The sequence below is a fragment of the Colius striatus genome, chromosome 8 (genome assembly GCF_028858725.1).
Source record: "Colius striatus isolate bColStr4 chromosome 8, bColStr4.1.hap1, whole genome shotgun sequence".
NCBI lineage: Eukaryota > Metazoa > Chordata > Aves > Coliiformes > Coliidae > Colius > Colius striatus.
The window spans coordinates 39,072,140-39,098,204 of NC_084766.1; the positions used below are offsets into that span (position 1 = coordinate 39,072,140).

General features: G+C 41.3%; 1 protein-coding gene across 3 annotated transcripts in view; it reads left to right on the forward strand.

Moving 5' to 3' along the window:
• Positions 1-26,065, forward strand: part of INPP5A (inositol polyphosphate-5-phosphatase A) — a 206,693-nt gene that overhangs the window by 166,538 nt on the left and 14,090 nt on the right. For all 3 annotated transcript variants that reach the window (XM_062001516.1, XM_062001518.1, XM_062001517.1), the window contains exons 10-12: positions 4,451-4,546; positions 4,870-4,944; positions 16,479-16,552. In XM_062001516.1, coding sequence (XP_061857500.1) covers positions 4,451-4,546; positions 4,870-4,944; positions 16,479-16,552 — 245 coding nt within the window. The remainder of the gene's footprint in view (positions 1-4,450; positions 4,547-4,869; positions 4,945-16,478; positions 16,553-26,065) is intronic.

Genomic DNA, 26,065 nt, shown 5'->3' on the forward strand with positions numbered 1-26,065 from the left:
TGGTCCTGACTCCTGGGACAGAGCTGTAATAGCACATTCTTTCCAAGAGCATAAGGTTGGGCATTCGACACTTTCTTCAAGGTCTGTGATATCAGAGAACCTTAGTGGCAAAGGCAGTTTGGATTTAATTCAGATTCTGTTCTGAAGAATTAAAAAGAGAGCTATCATTGCCACCAGCTGTTGGCACTGAGGAAAGCTGCGAGGCAGGGAGGGCACACTCATAAGCTCGAAGGCCTTTCCGAGCTGGGGCAGGGCCGGCTGTGCCACAGCGAGTGACACCAGGCTGGCGGCGCTGGGGCTGCCGCTGTGCAGCGCAGAGCTTCTAGGAATGCGGCCCTGCTGCTTCCCATGCCAGTGCAAACAGGAATCTCATCCATGGCTGCAAAAGATGGCTCTGTAAGATCTGAGTGTTGTTTTCAGCAGTAACAGAATGGGCAAGAGAGTGTCACCAACAGAGCAGGCGGTAACGTGTAGGGACGCACCAAGGCTGTACAACTAAACTGGTCTCTCAGTTCACTTGCTGTGGTACCAGAAAAAACAATGGAAATTGGTTTGCATTGCCTAATGATACACTTTGATAAAATTGTCGTGAATGATCCACTTTGATAAAATTGTCGTGAATGATCTGAGCTTCTAGACAAGAAAATGCATTTCACAATGAACCAAGACCAACTAATGTGAAGTTGTTTTCCAACAGATTGTTTATTTTAGGGACGCTGGAGATCTTTGGGAGAACAGGAGTATGAAGATAGGGTTTTAGTGCTAAGCATTTTTTTGTCTCAGACAATACCCAAAGAAGTATTTTAGAACTAAAGTGACCCTTTGCCACAAACCAGCAAAAAGGTTGAGCAGTGGAGACCAGAGCACTGGTGTAGGCAGCTTCTGGGCAAAGCTTTCAGAGGTGGTAGAGTTGGTTCTGCTGTAAACTGCTTGTGAAGTTAAACCAGTCCTAAAATGAGTACAGGCAGCAGTGGCATGTAATTTGCATTGATTTGCCATCAGAAGAGGGACTGTGTGCATGCTACATGAGCAGTGAGCTGAGAGGAAGGACGGGAGCGTTTCGGGAGGCTGTTGCTCCGCATTTTTTTTTTTTTTTAAGAAGAGCTCACAGTAATACTAAGTCCTAATCGGAGTATTCACATCATTGGGAAAAGTAGTACACATTTTGGAATCGGTAGACAGGGGCAATAGGAATGTTTGAGTCTTGAATAGTGCTTTTTTTGTTTGTTTGTTTTAAATAAAAATCCATTGAAGTGATTTACAAGTGTGCAGTAACTCAGCTCACACAGCAAGAGGTGGGCTCGGGAACCTAAAGGATGTTCAGAAAGCAGGAGTACAAAATCAATGAAAAATCAGCTGCAGCTTTCACCAGAACACTGCGAGCAGAAAGCAGTTTAGAGCTGGTCAGTGTGTCCATATCAACACAATGTAAAAAGCAATTGTGTATTACAGAGTATCATGTGTGGATGTTTTAGGTATATAACACAATTTTTAAAATATCTTTATCCCTTTTTACTCTAAGTATGCAGAAATACAGCCTAAAACATTTTGATTTGTTGTATAAGTATAGGAGTAGCTGTATTTTGAAGGCTGGATTTATGCTGTAAATCAAAAGGCTTTCAGTTCCTGAGGATTGCAGTTTAGAGGAAATTCTGGGTTCCTCTCTTGTCAACACAAAAACTTTCACTCCCAGCTTTGCATAATAGTACATTTTAATTACATTTCAAGGCAATTATCAGAAAATAGTATTACTGTTATACAACTCAGTACACACAAGTTGCTTCAAAGGATTATTTTTTAAAAAGCTATGAAGCATCTACCTGTGTGGACAGTGTGTGTGAAAACAGGAGTACGACACATCTGTGTTTGCTAAGCAAAGGTTGAATGCTGAGGTCTCTCTCAGTTCTGAATACAGCTCTCCAGCAAACGTTTTAACCAAATCTCGTTTCCAAAGTAAAAAAAAACTTTTTTAAAAAAAGCTATTTTGGGTAGAGTTTTGCTATCTGATTTACCCTCTTCAGACTTTGTATTCCCTCTTTTGAGGGAATACCCCAAAAGAAATGATGTGTTTTCATAGCATTTTGGTGTTTTTTTTTTTTTTTACCAGCAACAAAAAATCCCTTCATAAGTAGACTTGCCTAAAAAGGCACATGTTCCCCAGTTTTCTGCTTGGGTGACTACGACTTTGTAGAAATTGAAAGGAGAAGGAAAAAAGGAGTGCTCCGGCTTGTATAAGAAATGAACCTTTGCCCAATCACTTTTGTCTGTGAATAAGGTAACTTTTTGTGCGTGTGAAATTTGAAAGCAATAAGGTATGTGGGTCCTTTCTCTCTATTGGTTCTCAAGAGTCGATCGAGGGTTTTTTTCTTTTACAGCAGGCCTGAAGTTGTGAGATAAAGCAGCTCAGAAAAAAAAAAATGTTCTCAAGCAGATGCCTTTAAGAGACAGAAATCATGAATTTCTTGAATTGCAACCACTCTGGGGGTGGCTACAATGACTTTTTGACAGTGACAGTAACTCTGCCTTGTCTTTTCGAGCCCTTCTTTGGCCCATTCACTCTGGAAAGCTGCTTAAGCGCACTTAAGCGCATTAGCATTTGGATGCTTGGGGACCGTATTGACCCTCATTTGGAAAGTTTAAATGAGTGAAAGATGGAGCGATTTGTTAGGGCTTTAGAAACCAGCTTTAGAGAGCGGCGGGTTTTCCGCTTTGGTTTGTTCGGGTGCTTGTTCTAATCTGGTGCACTGTTTCAAGGCGACCAGACTGATTTGTGACACATGAGCCCAAAGCCTTATTTTTTTGGGCTTGACCTGATTAGCTAATCTGTGCTTTGAATTTCAATAGCTGGTATCGGAGGGAGCGCATGTTGGGAATGGCTCGCTGGTGGATTACCTCACCCGTGTCCCTACAGACACAGATGGCAAAACGGTCACTACGTGTTCAAACAGACAAAAGGGATCCTACAGTAAGAGGGAAAAGTTAGCAGGTCTGAGCTTAAAGTAAGTGGTACCAAAAGTGCAACTTGCCTGATAGTCTGGCGTGCCTCTCCTCCCTCCCACTCAGAGTTAGGTTTGCCTGGCTATGGCCAGCATCTTCCCTCTCTCTCCCAAGCCTTTCAACAAAAACACCCATCTCAAAATTCTGCAGAACAGATGAAGTTCTCAAAGTGCAGCCCACATCTGTGTCCATGTGCGTGGTGCTCCTTCCTTCAGTGAAAACTGTGATTTCACAAACACCTATAGCCTCCTTGTTGCCATGAGCGTGCCAGCTTTTTCAGGATAAAGGCAGGGTTCAGTGTTTGCAACCTATAGACAGGTACCGCTTGTTGTAGGGGAGGAAACAACCGAGGAAAATTTGTCAGGAAAAGACGTCAGCAAGATTATGAATTGACACCTGTCCAGGTCACAGACCTGAAGAAAAAAGAATCATGTTTGTATTTTATTTTTACTGAGGCACACTCAAGTTACTCTTTGAAAACAAAATTGCTTGGCTCGCTGTTTTTTGTTTGCACTGTGACAGCACACGGGGCCTGTATCACGGATGGTTTTTAATGTCTTTCAATCAAATAGGGGCAAAAAGTTTACTGATTAATTGTTTCCATTCTAGTCCTAGTAACCTCAGCTGACATCTGAAATATTTAGAAACAGATAGGTTTTTGGTTAAAGACACATTTGACGTGACTCTTCCTTGAAAGGAAGAAACCTTCCTTGAAACAGCCTGTTTGGGTTCTACTCTCAGGGTCAGCTTTGGTTGCTGCTGAAAGTAGGCCACAGGCAAGTGAATGGTGAATTAATCGAGGTCTAAAACTTCCCTGGAAATTCATACCTCTGTGCCTGACAAAGTGTTGATTCCTAATGTGTTTTCAACACTCAGTCCTCAAAATACTTAGAGATGTGATGTTGCATCTTATTTAAAAGGATAATGCATGGGGAATTTGCTATCCAGAGTAAACTGTGGAACTTAGTGTCAAATTGTGTAAGTGTTGCTCGGACCTTTAAGCTATACCTGGACTATTGATTTACAAGGCAAAAGTTTCTGCAAACAAGAGTTAACCTGCAAAACAGTAGTGCCAACATAGTTATCAGCTTTTGAGAATGCGGTATAGAAACGGGTAGGGCTGTGGAGTCATTAGCTGTAGGAAGTGGCTTTGAGAATGTTTACAAGTAACATGTGATACAGTGTCAGACTTATGAAATCTGTGTGTATGGTAATAAGTGAAGTGAATATTTGCCTTACCTGATTGATGTTTTCTTAGTATTACCTGTTTCTTTCCAAATGGTAATTCAGTTTATTGTTTTAAATCCACCATGAGTAGAAGTGACTTAAATTAGCAATACATTGTATTTTGACCTTTTCAGGTGAGCGTCAAAGGTACAGAGATTGATAAAGTTCAATGAAATGTGGCTTTATATTTCATATAAATATACTTTCTCCTTTTGTTTCTCCTTAGACACTCTGTGCAAAGGCTACGATGCAGACGATCCGGGCAGCTGACACAAATGAAGTAGTCAAGCTAATATTTCGTGAATCTGATAATGACCGAAAGGTAAACAACTTAATGCCCTCTGTACCCGCTGTGTAAACAGAAACGTTGTTGGATGTTCACTTTCTTTTCCACAAAGCATGAATGTAGTTGTTTCAAACTGGTAATTTAGAGGGAGGAGAGGGATATAGAATGTTACACCTAATGCTCAGTTAATTGGATCTTGCCAGTCAACCAAATGGGGAAGCTGACAAGGAGCTTTAGACATGTAAAATGTCATGCGGTTTTAAGGGGTTGCATGTCTCTAAAAGGGTCATTTCCAACAGCTGTGTATTAGGTAGCTGAGTCCAAGGGCTTTGCTGACCTTTCTCCTCTATTTTTTTTAGGTTATGCTACAATTAGAAAAGAAGCTGTTTGACTATTTCAATCAAGATGTATTTAGAGATAACAATGGCACTGCGGTAAGTTCATTGGTAAACATTTTTGAAGGAATAAGTTGGAAACTCACTTAGAAATTGTGTTTCTCTGCCAGCACTTTATCCTTTATCAGACCTCCAGCCTACAGAATGAGAAGAGATGATTTATCTTACTGTTGACAATTCACTTTTCTTCTCTGTTCTCTGAAAATACCCAGGTCTTCTGAGTGTACAAAGAATAATAGAAAGGTGAATAAATAGAAAGCTCAAATCCTGTAGCAGACTGGCTCTGTTTGGGTAATCATATTGGGCTTCCTACGAAGAGAAAGGACGCGAGGTACACTAACCCCAGCTCTCGGTTTTGCTGCCTTCTGTAGCAGCTGGACAGTGTGCCTGCTCACACAGTGTATTGCTACTTTTTGCATGGGGATGAGATGAAGGCAGGATCCATGACCCTGCCCTCTCTCTCTTCTTCTCTCCTACCCATTACTTATTCTCTTGTTGTTCATAGAGAAGGGGGTTATTTGGAGGACTCTCTGCCAGGATCCAGGGCATGGAGCCCTATTACTCTCTATGTAGTTAACTTAGACCTAGGAGGTTAATTTCATGTGAGAATCTGATTTCTCACTGATTTCTTGAAGTCAGAAGAGTTTGATGAGTCAGACTCATAAGGAAAGTGAAGAAATCTGTTTCTTCTTTCAGCATCTCTTGAAATCCATCCTTTTGTTTGGGACTGCTGTTGCTTCTGAGAGCATGTGTGGTATGTTTGCTCACCACAAGAAATACCTGTGGACAGAAAATCTTATAAACACAGTTACTGTGAGATAAGTTGGTTTAGGATTTGTTTGGAGTTTTTTAATTACAAGGTGAACACATCTTTGGGAAATATGTAATGTTTCTTTCACTGAGGTCTTGCAGTTTTGGGGTCAGGTAATTCGAAGTAATAACAACCCCAATGCCTGTTTCCATACTAACCCTGTTCCTGACCCACATTTTCCATTGCAGGTTTTATTATAACAATGGGGTTTAAGGTTGGGTTTTTTTAAATAATTTCAGTATTTGCAATTTCTGTTTTATTCCCAGTACATCTGTGAAGCAGAGCAAAACTGCTCTTGTTGCTGCCATTTACCACATGACTTCTGGTTGACTTTGCATACATGGTCATGATGTCTTAAGGCATAGGCAGAATCCCACTTAAACACATTTCAAAATCAGCAGCCATTTCATTCATGCATCAAGAAGCGGGAAATCTTCCAGATCAAACAGGGAAGGAAAAGATAAACGATATAATGAGCCATTGGAGATAATCTAATCTTCATGGTCTAGTTAAACACGCAGCACCATGATCACTAAAAACAAACTACCTATCTAAGAGGATAAATGTCTCTGTGCCGAATTCAACCCAAAAAATCCATCGCATCCTTCATCAACCGCCGGTCTTGTACCAGCCTGACAGAAATTTAATTCAAGCTGGCTCCTGAAAATAATTATTGTATTTTAAGAGTAGTAATCATTGGTCGGGACATGATTGAATGTGTCCATGCCTATTGACTTTTTCTATGATTTATAGCTTTGTTTAGTCGATATTCCCATCGAAATTGTATAATTAATTATAAGTAGGGCTGTCAGGTCTGCAGGATGGAGTGCTCTGATGAGTATTTGGGAAGATTAAATTTTCCTTAGCTGTACCAATGCAAGGCTTGGGAATTTTCACAGCACTGTGGCTGTTGGATAAAGATGTTTTCTGTGTGTTTAGCAACTGCTTTAGCTCAAAATCCATTGATTTTTCTGAGAGTATTTTTTTTTATCAGTATGGTGTCTCTTCAGTAACATTGGAATGTGTACAGACGTGACAAGACCTGACAAACATTTATTACCAACAGGCTACTTTATCATTGTCCATTCACAGTTATTCCTTCTTTTTCACATTGTAATCAACAGAAAGAATCTTAAGATATATTTCTAAAAGTGAGTATTTTTAATGAAAAATCTGATATAGATGCAAATTATCCATTCAATACAAATTCAGTTGAAATGCATACAGTAATCTGTCAGGTCTTATTTTTCCAAATGAATCTGTAGCTCACCCAGACTTATCTGTAGCTTATTCCAAAGTTAGCTTAGCAATTACTTACATTTATTATCTCAAAGTGCAATGACCATTCTATATAATTTCCTTTCAGAAAGGAACACCCAGGCTTATCCAGCTGTGTGATAATAGAAAAAAAGAGAAAAACTATTTGAAAATAGCCGTGGCAGGAATGAAAAACTACTTAATTCTCATGTTCTGAATTGTGCATTGGAGTCAGAGTACCTTAGGTGGAACACAGTAACAGAACTACTGTGTCTTGGTGTTACACAGTGGCAATAAGGTGGGACAAGAGGAAATGTGTAGAGTCAGACAGATTCCACTTTAAGTTGTTGCTTTTGAATTAGGAAAAGCTTAACACCTCTGATTTCAAAGGTAGGATATAGCCAGACTGTGCTGTACTGGGAACCCCAGCCGTGTCCCAGCCACCCCTCTGTGCTCCTGCTTCTCACCCACCTGCAGAGCACAAGAAGCCCCTGCGATGGGTCTCAGGCTTCCCCAACAGGCCTGCAGTGCCTGACCAGTTAAAACATGGTTGTAGTTCTGTTTTTTCGAGCTCTCAAGTGATAAAAATTACCCTTCTGGTGCCTTCAGGGGAGTACCAGAGTACAGGGAGGATTTTTATAAATCTGTAATTGTTTTTCCCTCAGATTCCACATTCCTCAAATTTATATCATTTATGATAAATCAAGATTTAAGTGTGTGGTTTGTTGTTTTTTTAAGTACCTTGTGTTTGGGAGTTCTCTGTTAATTTCACAGAATCATGTTACTGATTTGTACAAAAAACCCACAAGCCAAATGCTATTTCTTCAGTAGTCAGTTAGATTAATACATTAGGATGTAAAAACTCTTAATGACTAAATAGGAAAAATTTAATCACTAAGAAACATTTTATAATCTTTAACCACAATTGGAAATGGGAAATGGTGCACACATTCCTACCTTTCATGTGAACCACATTAAAGAGTCAATCCAGTTAGAAACTAATGTATTGTCCATAAGATTTTGATCACAACTATGTAATAAAAGTAATCAGTGAATTAGTTAAGAGTTGAACCTGATGCTCTTCCTGCTAAAATGATCATCTCTTTTGTCCATTGATGTTCATGGAAACTGGTAACTAATGATGTCTCGGTGCTGGTGGTCCCTGCTTCTGCTGTGCCCTGCTGCTCCCAGGCAGCGCCAGCCCCGTTCTTGGCTGCTGGCCGGCCTCTGCTGCTGGCAGGTGGGAGAGGACAGACCAGGGCTGTCAGCACACAGGAACTCCTGAATGATCAGATGGTACAGAGGACACTGGTGTTGTTACCAGCTTTAATTCCAAAACAGATTTGAGATCGTTACACAGAAAAGCCCAATGAACGCCAGACTAGATTCATGAAATGGAAGTGGTTCCATTTCTTAGTTTATTTGCTATTATAATGGGAGAAAAATAAGCCAAGAGCTTCATGTTGCTGTCAGTGGTCCTTCAACAATCCTCTTGCTGCAGTGAACAAACAGTAGACTTCTAGAGAGAGCATGTTCTTACTCAATTTCTGTGTTTTGAACAGTGGAATCAGCCTTTGAGGGTAGATTCCCTTTATTCTATGTGTCTGTTGAGCTTCAGCTGATACAATAGGATAAGAAAATTATAATGTGCTATAAAAATGGGTTTAAACGGTATTTTAAAATGGTTCTCCCTATGCCAAGTAATGATTTTAAATGATCTCTTACCATGCTAATTAACTTAGAGACGTTATTACAAACAGCTCAAGCAAACATACTTTAAAATTATGAGTAATTTGGTTTGGGGATTTTTTTTTTTAGTATTCCCGGGAAATTCTGAAATAACATGCAAATTGAGAAGAAAGGTTTAGTCCATGAGGGACCTTTATTAAGCTTTTTGTGAGAATATGTGTGCTCATGAAGGTTAAAGATCTGGCATCACTGAAAATGTATTAATCAACCGACAAGATATAGCACAATGCACTCTTCCCAATGGCCTTGGCTCTGACCCTTTTAAAGATAATGGGAAGACTGTCCACTAAGAACTAGATTAGGACGATCAAGTGCATTTCATCAGGGTTTGACTTGAACCATGATCCCAGAGGTGAAAAGGCAGAGGTTTATCCACTGAGCCAACCAGCCCCTGTCCAGATAAAATCTTGAATATGATGTATAAGGGCAAGTTAGGGTAGAGGAAGGAAATTGATTGCTTAGGACCGTGGTTACCTAGAACTGGTCATAAGCAAACCCTGTGTATGCTCAAACTGCCCTTTTGATTTAAGGTGGTCATCTGAGATGCCTGATTTTCATAAAGTACTAGTAGGAAAATGGCTCTGCGCTCTGTTCCTTTACTTAAAAACGGTATTCCCATGCTTGGAATTGCATTTGCTGAAGTTAGTTGTTAGTTGGTATGCCATTGGATAAACTGCCAGACTGCAAGCAGAAGTCAGTCCAGATGTGCTGGGTTGAGCTATTCACTGCCAGCATTATATCACAAATAAATGAATTACTCTGGTGTACAATGTGCTCATTTCACGAGGTTAACAAATTTTTCATGACCTATAGTCCCCCTGTCCTGGTCTATTGAGCTATTGTAAGTCCTAAGGGTAGTACGAGTGTACCGTGCTACATTTGGAGGGTTTCGGCACTGGTTGTTGTTTAAGTATAGTCTAAAGAACGGCTCCAACATCTGTATTTGCACTCTGTAGTCCAGCCTGTAGTCAGTGTGATCTGCTAAGGTGCTTTGCCCTACAGATACCATTTTAACCATGCCAGAGGATATCCAGAGAGGCAATGCTTGCACCTGTATTCCAGTACTCAAAAGTTTATGGATCTCATTGTCATTCCTTTCAGTTCATATTTGTGCACATACAAAAACACCCTACCCAGGCTTCTACATCTTTCCCAAAGTCTATACCAATCCAGAAAAGACAGAAAGGTGGGGTTTTTTTCCACTGACTCTGACATGGCCCAGTCCTTTTGCATCCTCTAGGTACACCTCACAGCCTTGCAGATGAATGCCTGCAGGCACATAGGTGTGCATGCATTTAGACTAGCAATTAGTAACTTTAACATGAAATGTAATATTTGAGAACACTTTCATACAAAATGTACAGCTAGAGATGAGAGTGAAACACTTAGTTGCAAGGATGCAGAGACAAGGGTTCTGGTCCCTGGTCTTAGGTCTGTGTATTTCACATTGGGTAGCTGTTCAAAGAAAAACAGTGTAGGAAGCAAAGTCTGGAACCAGCATCTTCCCACATCCCAAGAGTGGCCCTCAGCATCTCCCACTGTTTCACTGCATGCATGCTCATGGCCGGGCTGGGCAGGAGGTGCACCCTGCCTCCTCCCTACACCTGCAGGCTCCTGGCAGCTCCAGAGAAGTAGGGGTAGAGATTTGAATGCCCTCTGGGAAAGCAGCACCTGACATTTTAAGTGTCTGGAAGTTTTAGATGACCTTTCAAGATGCCCAATTGTGTGTGGAGCAGACAAAGTGGGTGATTGGAGGTCCCCAAACAGCCCCCCAAAGTGGGATGCCCAGTATTCAGATGCCCCTGGAGTCCTGCCTGCTCCAGAAAAGCATGTGTTAGCCAAGTCTGCTGCTCAGACTTCTGTCAGCCAAGCCTGCCACATAGGCCTTGCTCGGGGGAAGTTTCAACATTCAGTGGGAGTTTTACTCAAGTAAGAAACATGTATCATAGTCTTTCTTCAAAAACATCCCACTTTTTATCACTTTACAAGAAATACTAGAATTGTATTTTCCATATTTATGGTTTTGTCAAATTGCAGCTCACAGACCAACAGTTTGACAGGACAATGTGTGCTGGTCTCAACTCTCTAACGGTGCAACTTCATGTTATGTTTCACAGTAACACATGTATAAAATTTAATGAACTAATCCATTGAATCTGCCACATTTGCAAGCAGGATCTTCCTAACTGAAATCTTTTGGGTCTGAAGTTAGCATCCACTCAGTCATTCTTGCCTTTTTGAATGAGCTATACTACAAGCTGTTTGACAGTTTATTAATTGCAATTAATACAATTACTAATTACAATAAAGTGTCTCTTCCTGTAAAGTTCTGGAAAAAGTTTGCAGGAATCAGTCATTTTTTTTAAAATCGAGGCAAGCACAGGAATCCCAAGTTAGCAAGTGATAAAATCCGCTTTTTACTGTGAGAAATCAGGAAGCCTGCATTCAGCCTCTGACCATTGGCTAAAGGCCCAGAGGTCCCTGCTTCCACATTGTACTGGTGCACTAAGGAGCAAATAACTTTCGCTGGAGAAATCAGGCTGTAGCATAGGATGCTGGGAGCTGTAGTCTCTGTGTTTGAAAGCTGCGAGCAGTTGTGCTTAATTTCAAGTGGTTTGGACTCTTTGTCGGGCACTGTGAACCCGGAGGGATGTTGGGCGGGATGCCCACGGGGTCTCAACGGCGCTTCTGATGTCAGCAGACTGTTAATGCGGGTAACTGCTGCTGCGTGAGTGAGAGTCTAAACTTGATTCAGTGTTTTTAACTTCTTAGCTAACTAGTTTATTCTTTACAGATACTTTAGTTCCTTTACTGTGAACTGAGTAGTACAATTGGATTCTGGGGCGTTTGGCTGGTTGTTTTTCAAGTAACAAAAAATATCCTAGGATAAGATCTGGGTTCTGGGCTGTATGTTGCAGATCAGAAAGGTGACAGAGCCCTGAAAAGCTGCTAGCAAGGTGTTGAACTTCCAGCTTATTCATACTTTCAGCCTGAAGTCCATGAACTTGGATTGAAAGGCTCCACACAGGGCTATTAGGAAAGCCAAGATGATTTGCAAAATCCAAGCGTGCGAAATAACTGAAAGGGCTATAAACTCCACTAGAGATATGCAAGGGGTACGTAATATGGAAAGGTCTGAAAGCACTGTTTCATCCAGATAGTGTCCAGTGTGTCTATTTCAGGACCAGCAGACATCATAAGATACTGAGCATCTTTCTGAGTGACAAGTGCTGCAGCACATGAACTCTGAGAAGTGTTTGAGTTAGACCCTGTTGCTGTCCAAAAGCCCTGAGTCTGGAGCACTTTCCTCTGCAGCATGCAGGGCACGCAGCTGCCGTGCCCGCAGCCCAGCGTGCAGCAGCCATGGGAGCGCAGGCAGAGCTGCACCGTGGCCCTGACGCTGGGGCACTGCAGCTGTCCAACCCTCCTGCCCGGGCCCACGCACCCCGACGGGGCTGTTGGTGTGAGACAAGAGTGGGAATGCGAGAAGTCAGGTAGGGACACAGAAAAGGGAACTAAGGAGACACAGCCAGGAGCAGTCTCCAGTGATTACTCTAGCAATGAGCAGACTTTCAGGGAAACTGTGGTTCTTTCCAGACATTTTAAGCAATCTAAATATCTCTGCAACACAACTATTGTTCTTAAATGCATTTTCCAGAGCAGTTTTCTGGAAAAGTTGGAATACTAACTGAGAAATGTTTGTGTCCTTTAAACCATCAGGCTGTCTCCTGAGAGAGGGAGGCATATTTTCAAAACATTGACAAAACAATATTTTCCTGGAGGAGCTTCCACTGAAATAAAAGGTTTTCTGAGTTTGTACAGGCACGGGGAGACTTCAGTGCAGTCTTTTACTGCCTGTGACTAACTCTTCTAATGCTAAGAAAAGTATATTTGTGCAGATTCTCTGTGTGTGCCATATATCCACATTTATGTAGGAGTTTATGATTTGACAAAGCTTCCATTCAAGGATGCATAGAGGAATTCTCAAAAATACGCAAGATCAGTGTAAGTTGTACATTTATATTCAGTAATTTGGGCTTTTTTGTGTGAAACGTGATTTTAAAGAATGGCTTTAGGACAGAAAGAAAATTAAGATTAAGTAGTAATGGATCTTTTTCCAAAGCCTTAGCTAGAGAAAACAGTAGGTTTAAAATACAGACAGGGCAGCGTTGTGTATTACATTTTCATGGGAAAGTGGGAGGGATCAGCATTTCCACAGACCCTTAGTTGAAATCAGTAGACTGCTGGATCAGTTTCTAAATGTTTTTCTTTGACTGGAAAGCTGGATAAAATCACCCTATTTGCAAAGTCTCTTGAAAAAAAAGTAATGTGCTATACAAGACTGCCAAAGAAGGTTACAGTGACCAGTGTCCACACCTTTTAGTTCTCTAAGGTCATTTCTGTGTCCTCATCTCTTCTTTTTGGTCTGAAACTTCATTTCCCTTTCACAGCTGTGAATTCTCTGGTGGGCCCTGCAGATGGATTTGATAAATGCTGCTAATATCACCTTCTGATCTACCAGTGCTCTGACTTCGGTCTGTAGGTCTTGATGAGTAATTGCCATTGTTCTACTCCAATGACTGAATTAAGTTGCCCTGTTTTAAAGAGTTCGTACATGTGTGATGTTAGCCAAGGTGGCCCATTGCAACATGCCAGTGGACATTGACCTTTTAAGAGTTCCTCATTGCTTTGAACTGGCAAAATTACCTTGATTTCTACAACTGGCTAAACTCTGTTCTAATCCTTTGATACTGTCAAGATGCAATATATTGAAATTTAGTATTCCAGATAGTTGTTATCTTTAGCCAAAGCACACACTGCTTAAACATATACGGCCCCCTGAGCTACAGGGACACTGAACTGCAGCCCCTGCTACAGCCCATGGGAGAGGGAGCTAACTGGAGTGCCTGTCAGAAAGACTGAATAGTACCCAGACCATCCATCTGTGATTCTGTGAGTGGCACATGGGTCTGCAGATAGTGCCTGTGCAGGCCCACATGCCCCGGTGTCGTGCAGTGCCCCCTCTTTCACCCCTGTACGTAAATGCACTTGTACTTCTTAGTGCTGACAAGAAAAAGGCAGGGGGAAAAAAAGGAACCCTCTTCAGCAGCTTTTACAGATGGTACAATCATTTGGAAGAACAACAGTTTGGGTAACTCCCAGCAGAAGCAGTGGGCACTATAACTGATACAGGCAACAGCCTGACAGGCCTTCAGTTTGACACAGATTAAATAGGGAATGAGCAGCTGCTTGCGTAGTTTGTGGACACTTTTGAACAGAAGGTTGCAGGTACTGTAACATAGTCACTTAATATCTAGGGAAAAAAAACTCCAACAAATTAAAATATAGCACGAAACATAATTTTGTGCAAATAATCCAATGAAAATCTTCAACTATTCTACATGTGAGGACAAAGTCTCCACAATGAGAATTCCCTAAATATTTCTTTTAGGCACCAAGTTGGGCTTTGACGTCCAAATGGGTTGTCATGAGGTTTTGGTTTTGTCATTTCAGGTTGGAGAGGGACATTCTCTACCTGGAGAAACTTGGGGAACTAATCGAGAGCACAGCACACAATACAGTCTTGTCTGTATTATCTGTCCCCTCTGTTATCAGTGTCAGCAGCTCATCTGCATAGCACAGACACCACTAAATAAGTAACTGCAGCAAATAAACACATCAGAAACTTCTCTGAATAATAACGCATGTCTGAATGCTTAGTCCTCTAAGCCGCAGCCTTCATTTAGTTTGCAGATATAATAGTAGCAAGAGCAATCTGAATGTATAAACTTTTTAAAGTATGAATTGATGTGAGATGACAATGCATCTATTTAACATTGCCATGCTTTGGAATGCCCATGAGTAATTTATACCATTGTGTTCTATGGAGCATTGTTCTTTTATTCAGTCTTTGCAGTTTTCACACTTCAGAAATAGCCCTTTTTCTCCTGATGCTGCTGCTTTCCTGCTCTGATCTGTTTGACAAGAGTAGGAAACATGTATTTACGCTGTGTTAATAGACATATCTCTCAAAGAAAAGTTTTAACCAGGAATGGTAGAGATTTTTTTCTATGGTAAATTCATATTAGGCAGGTAGTATCTTTAGAGTGAAGACATGTGGAACAGGAAACAGGGTTGGTAACATTTGTTTTCATAGCCAGTTTGTATGAATGTATTGTAGCTCACACCCATCTCTACATACAGAAATATAGGATCACAGTCCAGAAATGTGCATGGTAAACTACATTTTCCTGAAGTATGCTGAGATTGCTTCAGTAAGAATAGTGGCTGAATCATCCCAACATTTTTAGAATTGAGCATATTATTAGGTACACACTGTAAGTTTCCATTAAGATGTTTATAAATACCTATCCAAACATCTTGGACACTCGGGCTTTTGCTCAGATATTAAAACATGTACAAGTTACCTGCAGTTACTTGTATGGCAAAATCTCTTCCAGCCTACCATCACAGCACTTGATGTCAGATGGACTAAATAAGGAAGGCTGCCCATTATTTGGCATCAGCGTGTAAAAGTACATACAGGCAGCAACACGGCAGCTAGAAACCGAAGGAGGCTGGGTGAGCCTCAGAGAGGCAGCTAATCAGCAGTGCAGGTGGTTCAGGTAGCTGCTTTTCACACAGATAATTAATGTGTACAAGTAGCTGCTAATTGCACATTTCAGGAATGATTTATGAGGTGGCAGAGGGGAAAGGGGGACACAATTTAATTTCTTTGGGAAGCTCTGCCATTCATACAATGGTATCAGCACAGCTGTGAGATGGGACATGATTAATGAACGGCGGGCAAACACACAGCTGGCCCGCTGGGTACTGTTGGGGTGACGTGCTTGTCAGAACAGAAAGTGGCACTCGGAGTGATGGCCAGTAACAGCAGATTATGAGCCTTCTGTCTTTCAGCTCTCTAATTCACTCGGACATCAGGCCTAGCACCAGCCATGGTTCTGAAATAAGGTCGTTCATGTCCATCAAAACAATTATTGGTTTAATGTGGATGATTATCATTGACTTGTTATGAGCGAGATTGCCCGATGAACAAAAGACTGCAGATATTTATTTTCTCTGTAGAAGTTCAGGGGAAAACAAATTTGGCAAGGACTAATATTTATATAGGACATTAAATCTAGACTTATGAACATCTCTGTTAAATGTCTGCTTCTAGTATTATATCTTGGCTGCTGCCTGGGAACACATTTCACCTATTGTCACATATCCCTCTCTCTGCTATCTGACATGCACCACCCAAAATAGGTGTACAGAAACACTGCTTGTCTTTGCTTAGGAAGAGTGATGGGCACATCCTTGTGTTTACTGTACCTGCTTATCTGAGCTAAAGATAATATAAAGCAATATGATACTTTTTTCACAGGTGTCTTTGTGGGCTGATCAGCATTCCAGTTTGCTGTGTTTTTTAATGCTAGTTTGGTTTATCTTTGAAAAGATTGCTAATAAAATTTGAAAAAAACAGCCAACTTGAAATAGTAAGTGTGCATATAGGTCACTGTTGCCAAGAGCCAGTGTTAATTTGTCAGTGAGATGAACATTGTGAACACTTTCCTATGTATCAGCATAGTACTGAGGGTTTTGCACTATGTTTTAAGAACTATTACATAAGGGATATACCTCAAGATGTGTAATCGAAGCCTCTGTTTATTTCCTTTTATGTAATATAGTATTCTTAGATTACTTCAATTCAACATTAAAGAGTGAATACATTTATTTTTATCTTTTATAGCTTTTAGAATTTGACAGAGAGCTATCAGTCTTTAAAGACAGATTGTATGAACTGGACATCTCATTTCCTCCCAGGTAAGATTCATACATAATCCATTTATTTAACTAGCTAGCTAAAACATAATCATTACTAGCATTGTAGGCAAAATGTGAGTGTTCTCATACATATTGTAGAAATTATAATGATCTGTGTTCTTTTCATAAATGTTTAGTCTTCCCACGTGCCCTGATGGCTACACAAACAGCGTCGGGGCAGCCTGCGTGCCGATAGTGCTCTCTGGCTCATCATTTAGATTCAGCTGAGCCTGTCTTTTACAACTGCTCTTAAAATAGACTGATGTGATTGTGTGCTAAGAGATGTGTAGCTACTTTTAAGCACTGGACCCAGATAACCAGTTAAAATACTTTATTGCAACCATAAAGATAGTCTTTGCCTCAAGCTCTTGAAAATGGACTAGCACTGGCACTCACCGGGAGCAGGCTGAGCCGAATGCCATCACTGAAGCGGGGGGATGTAAGATGGGTTTCAGGAAAGAGGACAGGGACTCTGCTTTTTCAGCCTCAGCAAACATGTTCTGTAACTGCTAAGACTATGAGAATCACTTGCCTTTTTTAATACATTACTTTAGTCAGCCATGTCCTTTAGATGAGTCTTTCCAAGACTGAAGAAGTAAAATTTCACAGTTGCTTTTAAGGGAAAGAAGTACTGGCATTCACAACGGGAGTTCAACTCCACAAAATCATAGACAAAACTATACTTCTTGTTTACTTTTTTTTCATAGATACAATATTCTTAAATATTGATGTTTTGTCCTTTATGAACAGGAAAGTGTGATGTTTTGGCATATACTAAGAAAAATTTGGAGACCTTGCCTTTTTGATATCATAATCTCATTATATCTCACCAGCCAGCTGTGATACTGATTATATTGATCCCCTGGGACAATGGAAGTATGCATGGAGAGGTTACCGCTGCTCTAAATTGTTCTTATTGATTGAGTACAATAACAGAAGACCAGCAGTGTGTACATCTCTGAGTGTATTTCATTAGTTGTGTACCTCGTCAGGGTAAAAGGAGGTGAGGGGAAGGAGAGAGGATTTTTTTTCCCCAGAAATACTCATCTACTTGATTTCACCAACATTAATGCTTTCAACTAGAACAAAGTTTGGCAGAAATGCTTTTGATTTGCTTCTTTAAACCTTTCTGTCAATGTGGTTTCATGTTCTGTTCTCAAGCAAAGATCAGAAATTTGGTGTGAGTAGTCTTTGTATCCAAGTTGTACTTTTGATCTCTCTCTAAAACTATGTGAACATCTGGCTGAGGTCTAAACCCTTGAAAAATTCCACAAATATGTCCAAATCTCAGTAAAGATTCTAGAGACTATGTTTCTTTTGCAAATTACAGCTAGACTGGATACAACCCGGGATTTTCCTCACAGCTACCAAGGGCCATGCCCTGCATAGGTTGTGAGCAAGTAATAAATGAGTCTTCCTCTCCTTTACATGCCACCGGGAAACCTTCACGAGTGAAATACAGGTGGAGCAAAAGCCAGAACTGAAACACTACAGTAGGGAAGGGCATAGCTAGGACTTAGAAGCCTCAGGCCAGTACTGGGTCTCCAGAAAAGGAGACCAAGACTTGCAGAAGCAGCCAGAAGAGGAAAGCTCTAGGAAGTCAACTGATGAGAGACTAGGACAATTAGAAAGGGCTGTGGAGGAGGCAGGACAGGGTAAGGGTGATTTGGAGTACTGGGACAGAGTGGTGAAAACCATAAGAGTGAGATGGCCACAGGACACTGCACCTGGGATGTGACAGCAAGCTAGCCTTGCTCTTCCCAGGTGAAAACTGGTATCTGGGAAAAAGATTTTCTGTGTTCCTTCCCACAGCGAGATCAGCTGCTGTCAGATGCTGGAGTACATAGGGATCCTTATCAGGCCAAGGCAACACCACTTCTCCTTCCGGTACAACCAGAATGGAGCTTGAAAGTGGCATAATGTATAAAGAGATAAAAAAGCCTTGGGGGAAAATGGAAGATGTTTGACAAGAGAATTAGAAGTTAAACTGGGAATAAATCTGAGGAGTTGTGAGAGCTGTAACTGAGAATTGCTGGCATAGCTATGAAACCAGCAGCGAGCCTTGAGGGAGTGGGTGGGGAGGACCCACAGGAGCAAAAGGAGGTAAATTAAATACTAGTCAACTGTATTTATACTCTCTGAATACTTTGACACAAAGTATTACATGTGTCACTGAGATGAAGCATTTACAAATCATGTATTTTGATGCCATTAATATTTTAAGCCACTCTACCCACTATATGAGTCTATTATTTACCTCTGGTAAAAAAAAAAACAAAACCAGGTCCAATGTTCCATCCCAGAAATCCCTGTGGATGGAACACAGGATTTTGACTTCATCTAATTGATGTAATGAGTTAAATTAAAGAAATAGCCTGTAATATGAGCTCTCCCCTGCCCACATGCTTGCAGACTTGGCTGGGAAACCACAGAAGCAGCCTTCTGCAGCCGTAACAGTCTCATCAAGGAGCTCAGTCACCAGGTTCTGATGGCAACTTAGTCACTGCCAGCTCTTTCTTTCTCAATTTATTACTTGTTTTTTATTCCTTGCAAAACCAAAGCCAAATCTAGCTCATATCCTTGTTTAGTTTTGTACACACCACCAATATTAGAGATTAAATATTTCTTGAAGTACAATTTTGGCTTGGAAAGTTAAAGTCGAGGCAGATGAGTGCTAGCTGTTGTTGACCTGTATTGCAGGATGTGATGCACTCTGGTCCTGCATTCAGCCCTCTCACTCCCCTAGAATCAGCCCATCATACCCTCGCCCTCAGCCAACACCTGCCCAGGGCACTTTGGTATGGAGGTGGCCCCCAGCTGCAGAACTGCTGATGGATCCTGCCCAGGGCAGCACCAGCAGTCACGTTACCCTTGCTTCTGTTGTTTTTCAGATAAGATGAAAAACCAAGGTCCTGACCACTTCTTGCTATCAAAGATCGCATTACATCTTTGCAAGAACGTAGATGTCTAGACAGATGTTCTGGCCAAGGTCCCAGTAATTGGATTCCACCTTCCTAAACACTCTGTTACTTTAGCTGAATCTGGTGGTATTCTACACTTTTTGTCCCCAACAACTGCACAGCTGGTGCTGTGCTGATTGCTGCTGCATTGCAGCACTAAGGGACACTGAACTCAGCAGCTGCCTATGGATGCTCAGAGAAAAAGATCTTTCAGTGCCAAGGTGGAAGCAGGCACTTGTGAGCAGAGGTGTAATAGCCATGAAGGGCCGTTTCCAGCTTCACTCATTTGCCAGTCTTTTCCCACTCAGTTCTCAGCTTTGTGGCTCTGTGATCAGTCTAGGAAGTGGGAAGGGGGAGTACAGCATAGTGTGGCAAACCCTTCCTTGACCTCCCCTCCAGAGAACCAGCCCTGCAGCTGTTCTTCTCACCTGCACCAAAGGGGAGAAGCGAAGGGGATAAACGTGCAGCTTTGCCTGCTACTCACTGTGTTTCCTTCTTCCAACTAATAAGTAATAATCATAAATAGTAAAAAAATGTTTATATACTGAAAGCCAGCACTTCCTTTGTGGCATGGTAGGGATGCTGGCACTGAGTTTGTGTAACACAAAGTTTCTTTGAACTTAAGCAGAAAACATTGATAAAATACGAGAACTGAATCACAGAATCATTATAGCTGGAAAAGACCTTCAAGATCATTGAGTCCAGCCAGTAACCTAACAATACGGGAATATTCCTGAAAATGCAAGATGTAAAGCCAACAAGCCAAACTCATGCATATGACTGTACGTTAGTGTGGCTTTTGTCACCTATCCTCTCTCCTGTCCTGGGTCATGTGTCATGGTCCATTGATTGATACAAATGACCCTCTGCTTCTGCTCTTGATCCGTGGTATTAGTCTTACTCTACAGAATGCTGGCTAAAAATTGAAGTTAGAGTATCTTAGTTAAAATGGTACTGAAAACATCTACTATATTTCACAAAAACATGAAAGACCCATTAGGATAGTTCTGTCTTTCATTTACTTCATCATTTGTGCATAAAATTAGTTGCCCAATTTGTACACAGTTTTAAATCAATAGCACAGTTGCATTCCTGTCTGTCGTGTAAATTTTTCCCTCAAGAAGCGTGCTTGAAATTCAGTGTACTCTTGAGATAAATGGAAAAGGTCACATCCCTTTGAGTTGTAGCAGACTAAGTTACTTACAAATTCATTTTTTATCAGCATAAACTACTTATTCTCTGGGCTTTATCATGTGATCGTATTGATACACTCCCATAGCTGGCCTGGGGTGGTAAGCTTTACTCCTTTGAGCTAGTGCTATTTTGGTGGTTAACGTCAGTAGGGCCAAAGTTTCACCCTAAGCAATTTTCGTGGTTTTTTCTCATGCCACTCCCAGAGCAGCATTACGCTGTGATCCAGATACCTCAGGTATAAATATGGATAGATGGAAACCTGCTGCACTGTTATTGACCCACGTTTTACCTTGCTGCCCTGTGTAACACTGAATGCAACACAAAATGCTAGTCCTAACCTCTCAGCCAGTGCTGACTGGGCATCTGGTATATCCACTGTTGGTCAGCCAACTCCAACTCTTCTAAGAAGGCTGTCTTTCAAATGAAGACCGCTGATCTTGTAGCATAATAACAAGTAAAGGCCTAATTAAAGTAGTAAGTAAGAAAACAGTCTGTTTTCGTGGTGCCAGTGTTATGGTGAATGCATGCAAGAGAGTGCCTTTCTTTACAAGGAAAGCCTTGAGTTAAGCCAGCTCTGAGCAGTGCTTTCATTGAGAACGTCAGGCAGTGAGGATGAACAGTGAGGATGACCAGAACTGTTTTTCTCCAATAGTATTTTTCTCAGGTACGAGTGTACAAGTATTTCAGGATTTAGTTTTAAATTTGAGTCTATGGTTACAAAAAAATGAGGGTAAACTTATTGCTGTTCTAGAAAGTATTTAAAAGTGTTGGTGTCTTCAAAGTGTTTTTGTACTTAGGAATATGGACTGAGAAATTAATCAAATCTGATTCTTGCATATTCTCAGTTTTCATTTAAAATTATAAAAGATGTTCTTCTGTTGTAGTATCTGAATGGAGAGGACATTTTGGTATGTTTCTGTGGTTTAACTGTTTTCTATTAACATGTCTGCATCTTTTACAATCACTTTGTCTGTCCTTTCTCCTTAATTTCAAGTGAAGCCATGACAGTCGTGTGGGCAGATATTTTTATACTAGTAAGATTTTTTTTTAAAGGAAATCACTATACTTTGCTCTTTAGATGAATCTCCCTGGAAGCAAGTGGCTGTCCAAAATTTTCACACTCCATTTTTAACGTTGTAGTATCTTCTCTGATCACACCCCAAGTTCTGTGTGACATCACATGACGATGCGGTGCTGCACCCTGGTTCCAGCCGTGCCGAGCTGGGCAGGGCGGCCGGTGTCGTGCGCTCCACCACTCAGAACACAGCACAAGCTGTAAATTCATCTCCTTTATGCTCCATCAGGCCAGGCCTGACAAGCCCACGCAATGCTCACTCCCATGATGAATTTGGCTGTCTCATGTCAGCCATGGCCCTGGAGACAGGGAACTGTGAGGCTGCTCTGCGGATGCACTCACGGTCCCACTGGGCCAGGGGCGAGGGGACTTGTTTTGGTGCAGGACACACCTTGGGACACAAATGACAAAGCAACAGTGTGCTTTGCTCTCAGGAGAGAGGAACTGCTAAATTGATTGACTAACATAAATGTTAGGGAACTGACCTTCAGAGAGCCTGTGCAAGAACAAGGGGGAGGAGTTACCACTCTTGCTGTCTAGGACTTAGGGAAAGCAATATAGGAAATATTAGTAAGAAAAACAAATCAAAAGTCTTTTTTTTATGTGCGTCCTTACAAAGTACACCATTTAGAGTACAAAAAAACCACAAAATGTCTGTTACCAAACAACCTCAAGATTTGTCTTTTTATTTAGGGACCTGAGAGTCTTAAGTTGTCAGACCTTCTTGTTTCCAGTTTTTCATTACACTGAGATAGCACTTAATACAAGTACTAATAGAAATGTTGACTTCTTGTGTAATTTTCTAACCATAAAGTGCCATAACAAGATGATGATGTGTTGTAATATTTCTGTGGGGACCTTTTTCTTCTTCACTGTAGTTATAGTTGTAAGTTTCATGGTGCTGTTCAAAGTTCATGCACAGTGTGCTTTTCTGTAGTTCATTAGCTTCTCTTCTTCAGTTTATTGTAAACTATGTTCAATAATCAGTGAAAGCACTTAACTCATCGCTGGTTAGAGAAAACTCAAAATATTAGGTTTTTGTATATTTGCTTCTGCATGTCACAGGAAACAATCACAGTGCAAAACATGAAAACCAATTCTAGGAGTGAAGACCAGAGCCTTGGCATAGTTGATAAGATGGCAGGTGAATGAGGATTTTCAGAATTACCACTTTGGCCTTAGGTGGATATAAATTAAATCAAAGTTCTTTGGTTTTACCTAGATTTTAACCCACAATTTGACTTCTTTTTTCCTACCCTTTTGAAACAGTGGTTCACTTTGAAGTTTCAAATTGCTAAGCAATATGCAAATGGCATTGAGTTTTACATAAATATGTTAATATTTTTTACATTTGATTCTGGTAGGTATAGATTGTAATTATGTATGTTACAATATTTATATGATAATTCATGGTTATAGTGTATTAAAGGTATAAGTTGAATTTGTAGCTATAAATGGAGAAGTACTAAGGCAACACAGTAAATTCATGTTAAAGTAGGTGCAAGTGGGTTTCCCCAAGATATTGATAGGCTCTATGTTAGCGAACGTTAGCTTCAGGACTCTTTCCAGTCAACGCTGTCTGTGGGAACGATTGCAAAGCCATTTCTGACCTCTCCTACCAGCCTCGTCTAAAGATAGCATTCCTGCAGGCATGCTTTGGGAGCTTAAAACAGAACCATTGTTCTTCTCCAGTGCAAAACTGTAATTTAGTTTAAGACCATATGTCTGCCTGATGTTACATGAATTCTTCCTCCTGCCCAGCGTGACCGTGCTGCGGCAGCGCAGAGGGAGTGGTGATCAGCCAGTCACCCCTCAAAAACATCCAGAACAAAGCCCTGACTGAGCATAGCACTTACAGCATCTGCTTCATTTGCAAGGCTGCCAACTATCTCCTCTCTGTTCAGCAGGGCATTCAAAGTCTAGGCATTTTTCTAAACTTCTCTTCAATTCTGAGTTCCTGTTGATTCTTTAAATATGTGCTGAAGCTGTGCACCTTGCCACCCTGTACAGCCAACACATCACAGAGAGGAGATGAGCTTCTCAGGAAAAACATCTTGGCCCTAACCCTGCTCCCTATTGACCTGCACATGCTGAAGCCATTTTGCCCCCCATCATGATCTTCTGCCCGTGAGGGCTCCCCAGCAGGTTCTTGCATTTCACAGTCAGAGTCACCACAAACCTGCCAAGGGAGAGCTGTATGCCGAAATGCAGCCATCTCTCCAAGCCTGCAGGGAAAATCGTTGCAACCAGTTGTTCCTCCTCCCTGTCAAGAGGTTATCCTCTTCAGAGCCCACTCCTTGCCTCATTTGTCTTCCCTTGGGCTGGGAACAGAAGTAACAAACCAGGCTGCCTTCAGCAAGAGCAAATCCTTCCTCCATTTCCTGACATTTGCCAAGAGCAAAGGCAGACTGGAAGAGGAATCACAGCTTAGTAAGAAATCACAGGCTGCATTACAGGTCTGCTATCTTTACAGAGAATATAAAGACCCCTTCTAGTGGAGTATTTTTCAGACATTATTTACCCATTCCTATACTCCTATATTTTGAGGCCTTTTACTTTATATAGTGAATATTCAAGTTTTCATCTCATTACCCGTTGTGATCTAATGTATCCCACAGCAACCTCAGCTGTCGGAGACTAAAGGCAATTCAGAAGTTTAAACTCTGTAAGTTCTGTCAGTCATGGGCTGAACAGCCTGGCCATAAGCAAACAGCAAGCCCAGTGCGAGGCTGTAAAACAGTTTGTAGTAGTCAGCAATCACTGTAAAAGGCAGTAGGTGTGAAAAAAAGAAGTAACGATATTGTGGTCAGTCAATGTACAGGTGGGCAATTGTTACCGTTATCACTGCTCTCCATTAATTATTATAATATTCTTGTAGCTGTTGTATAGCAAAGATAAGAACTGACTTTAGCAAGAGTTCACACCCACCTACAAGGTTTGCTTTCAGATAAGTCTACATGCACAGTAATCTCATGTATTAATAATTCTCTTAAAGTGACCTATTGTTTATTGTTGCATTAGGCTGTCATGTAATTTACTGGTTGGACATATGTTTGTGTCCTAGATATTCTCTGTGTAATACTTTTCTCAAGCAGACTTCTCTGCATTGGTAGTATCTTAGCTTTGACACCTCTCACCAGGAGACAGGCTGAATCTCATTTACTCTGGGAGTAGCATTCCTCCTTTGGAATTCTCTCTGTCTCTGGTCCCTTATGCTGCAGGAATCCTGTTTAGTCTATAATCTACTAATTCTCTACTCTTAAATTTTGTCCTATGACCTTTCTTTGTTCTAGTAGGTTGCACAGTGATACAAGTATTGTTTCCTGGTCTAATTTGCACTACAAGAGTGAGCCAGTCTGCTGTGTGTGAATTATCAAAGCAACAGAGCATGTCTCTCACTGTCCGCTCACTTGAGCATCAGCATTGCGGAGTGATGCATTTTGGTTATCAGGGCCTTTACGTGACGCTCGAATTGAAGCGCAGAGCACAGCGCACCCGTTGCTGTGAGCTATGCCAGCCCCTGCCCTCAGGCAGGCCGAGGACCCCTCAGGGGGCACTGGTGGCTTGGGGGGCTGCAAGCACGTGGGGCTCGGGGTCGGGGTGCGGTGGGCACTAGCACATGTCCACGTCATCACCACGGTTGAGCCATAGGATATTTGTGGTCAGTGAGATTTTCTCTGTGGGGAGGATTCTGAGCAGAAAGTAGCTCCAGTCATAGCTCACTGGAAAAAGAAAAAGAGCTGTGGGTTTTGTTTTTTCTGTTTTTTACTGAAAAGGGTCCAGAATGACACTGGTGGTATGGAAATGTTAACCCTGAAGCATATTATAGACATGTTTTTCCACAGAGGTGTGTTAAGCCAAAAAAGCAATATACCCAACATAAATCCATAAAAAAAGATTTGGAGAAAAACACTGTTGTCATTAACCTTCCTGTTTTGTGTTGTGCCAGAGTTATGGCTTGAGTCCTGTTTACCCTTCTTACCCTTTACTGCTGGATTGCCCTGGTGACCCCCCTTATTGTCACCTTTGACTCTGATTGTTGGTGCAGTCACCATGGTGTTAGTGTAGCCCTTGCAAGTAGCAGCTGTTTAACACATTGTACTTTAACTACCGTGTTTGCAGGACTGTGTTTACCCTCCTGATTTGTCTTAAGTGAGATGCATATCATGGCTGGTCTGGCAGATTTACTAGCATTTTGGTACATATGAAGAAGCTAATTTAATTCAAACCAAAATGTGTCCTATTGCTTACCTTAACTAGTTGCTGTCCAAGATGCACATGTGA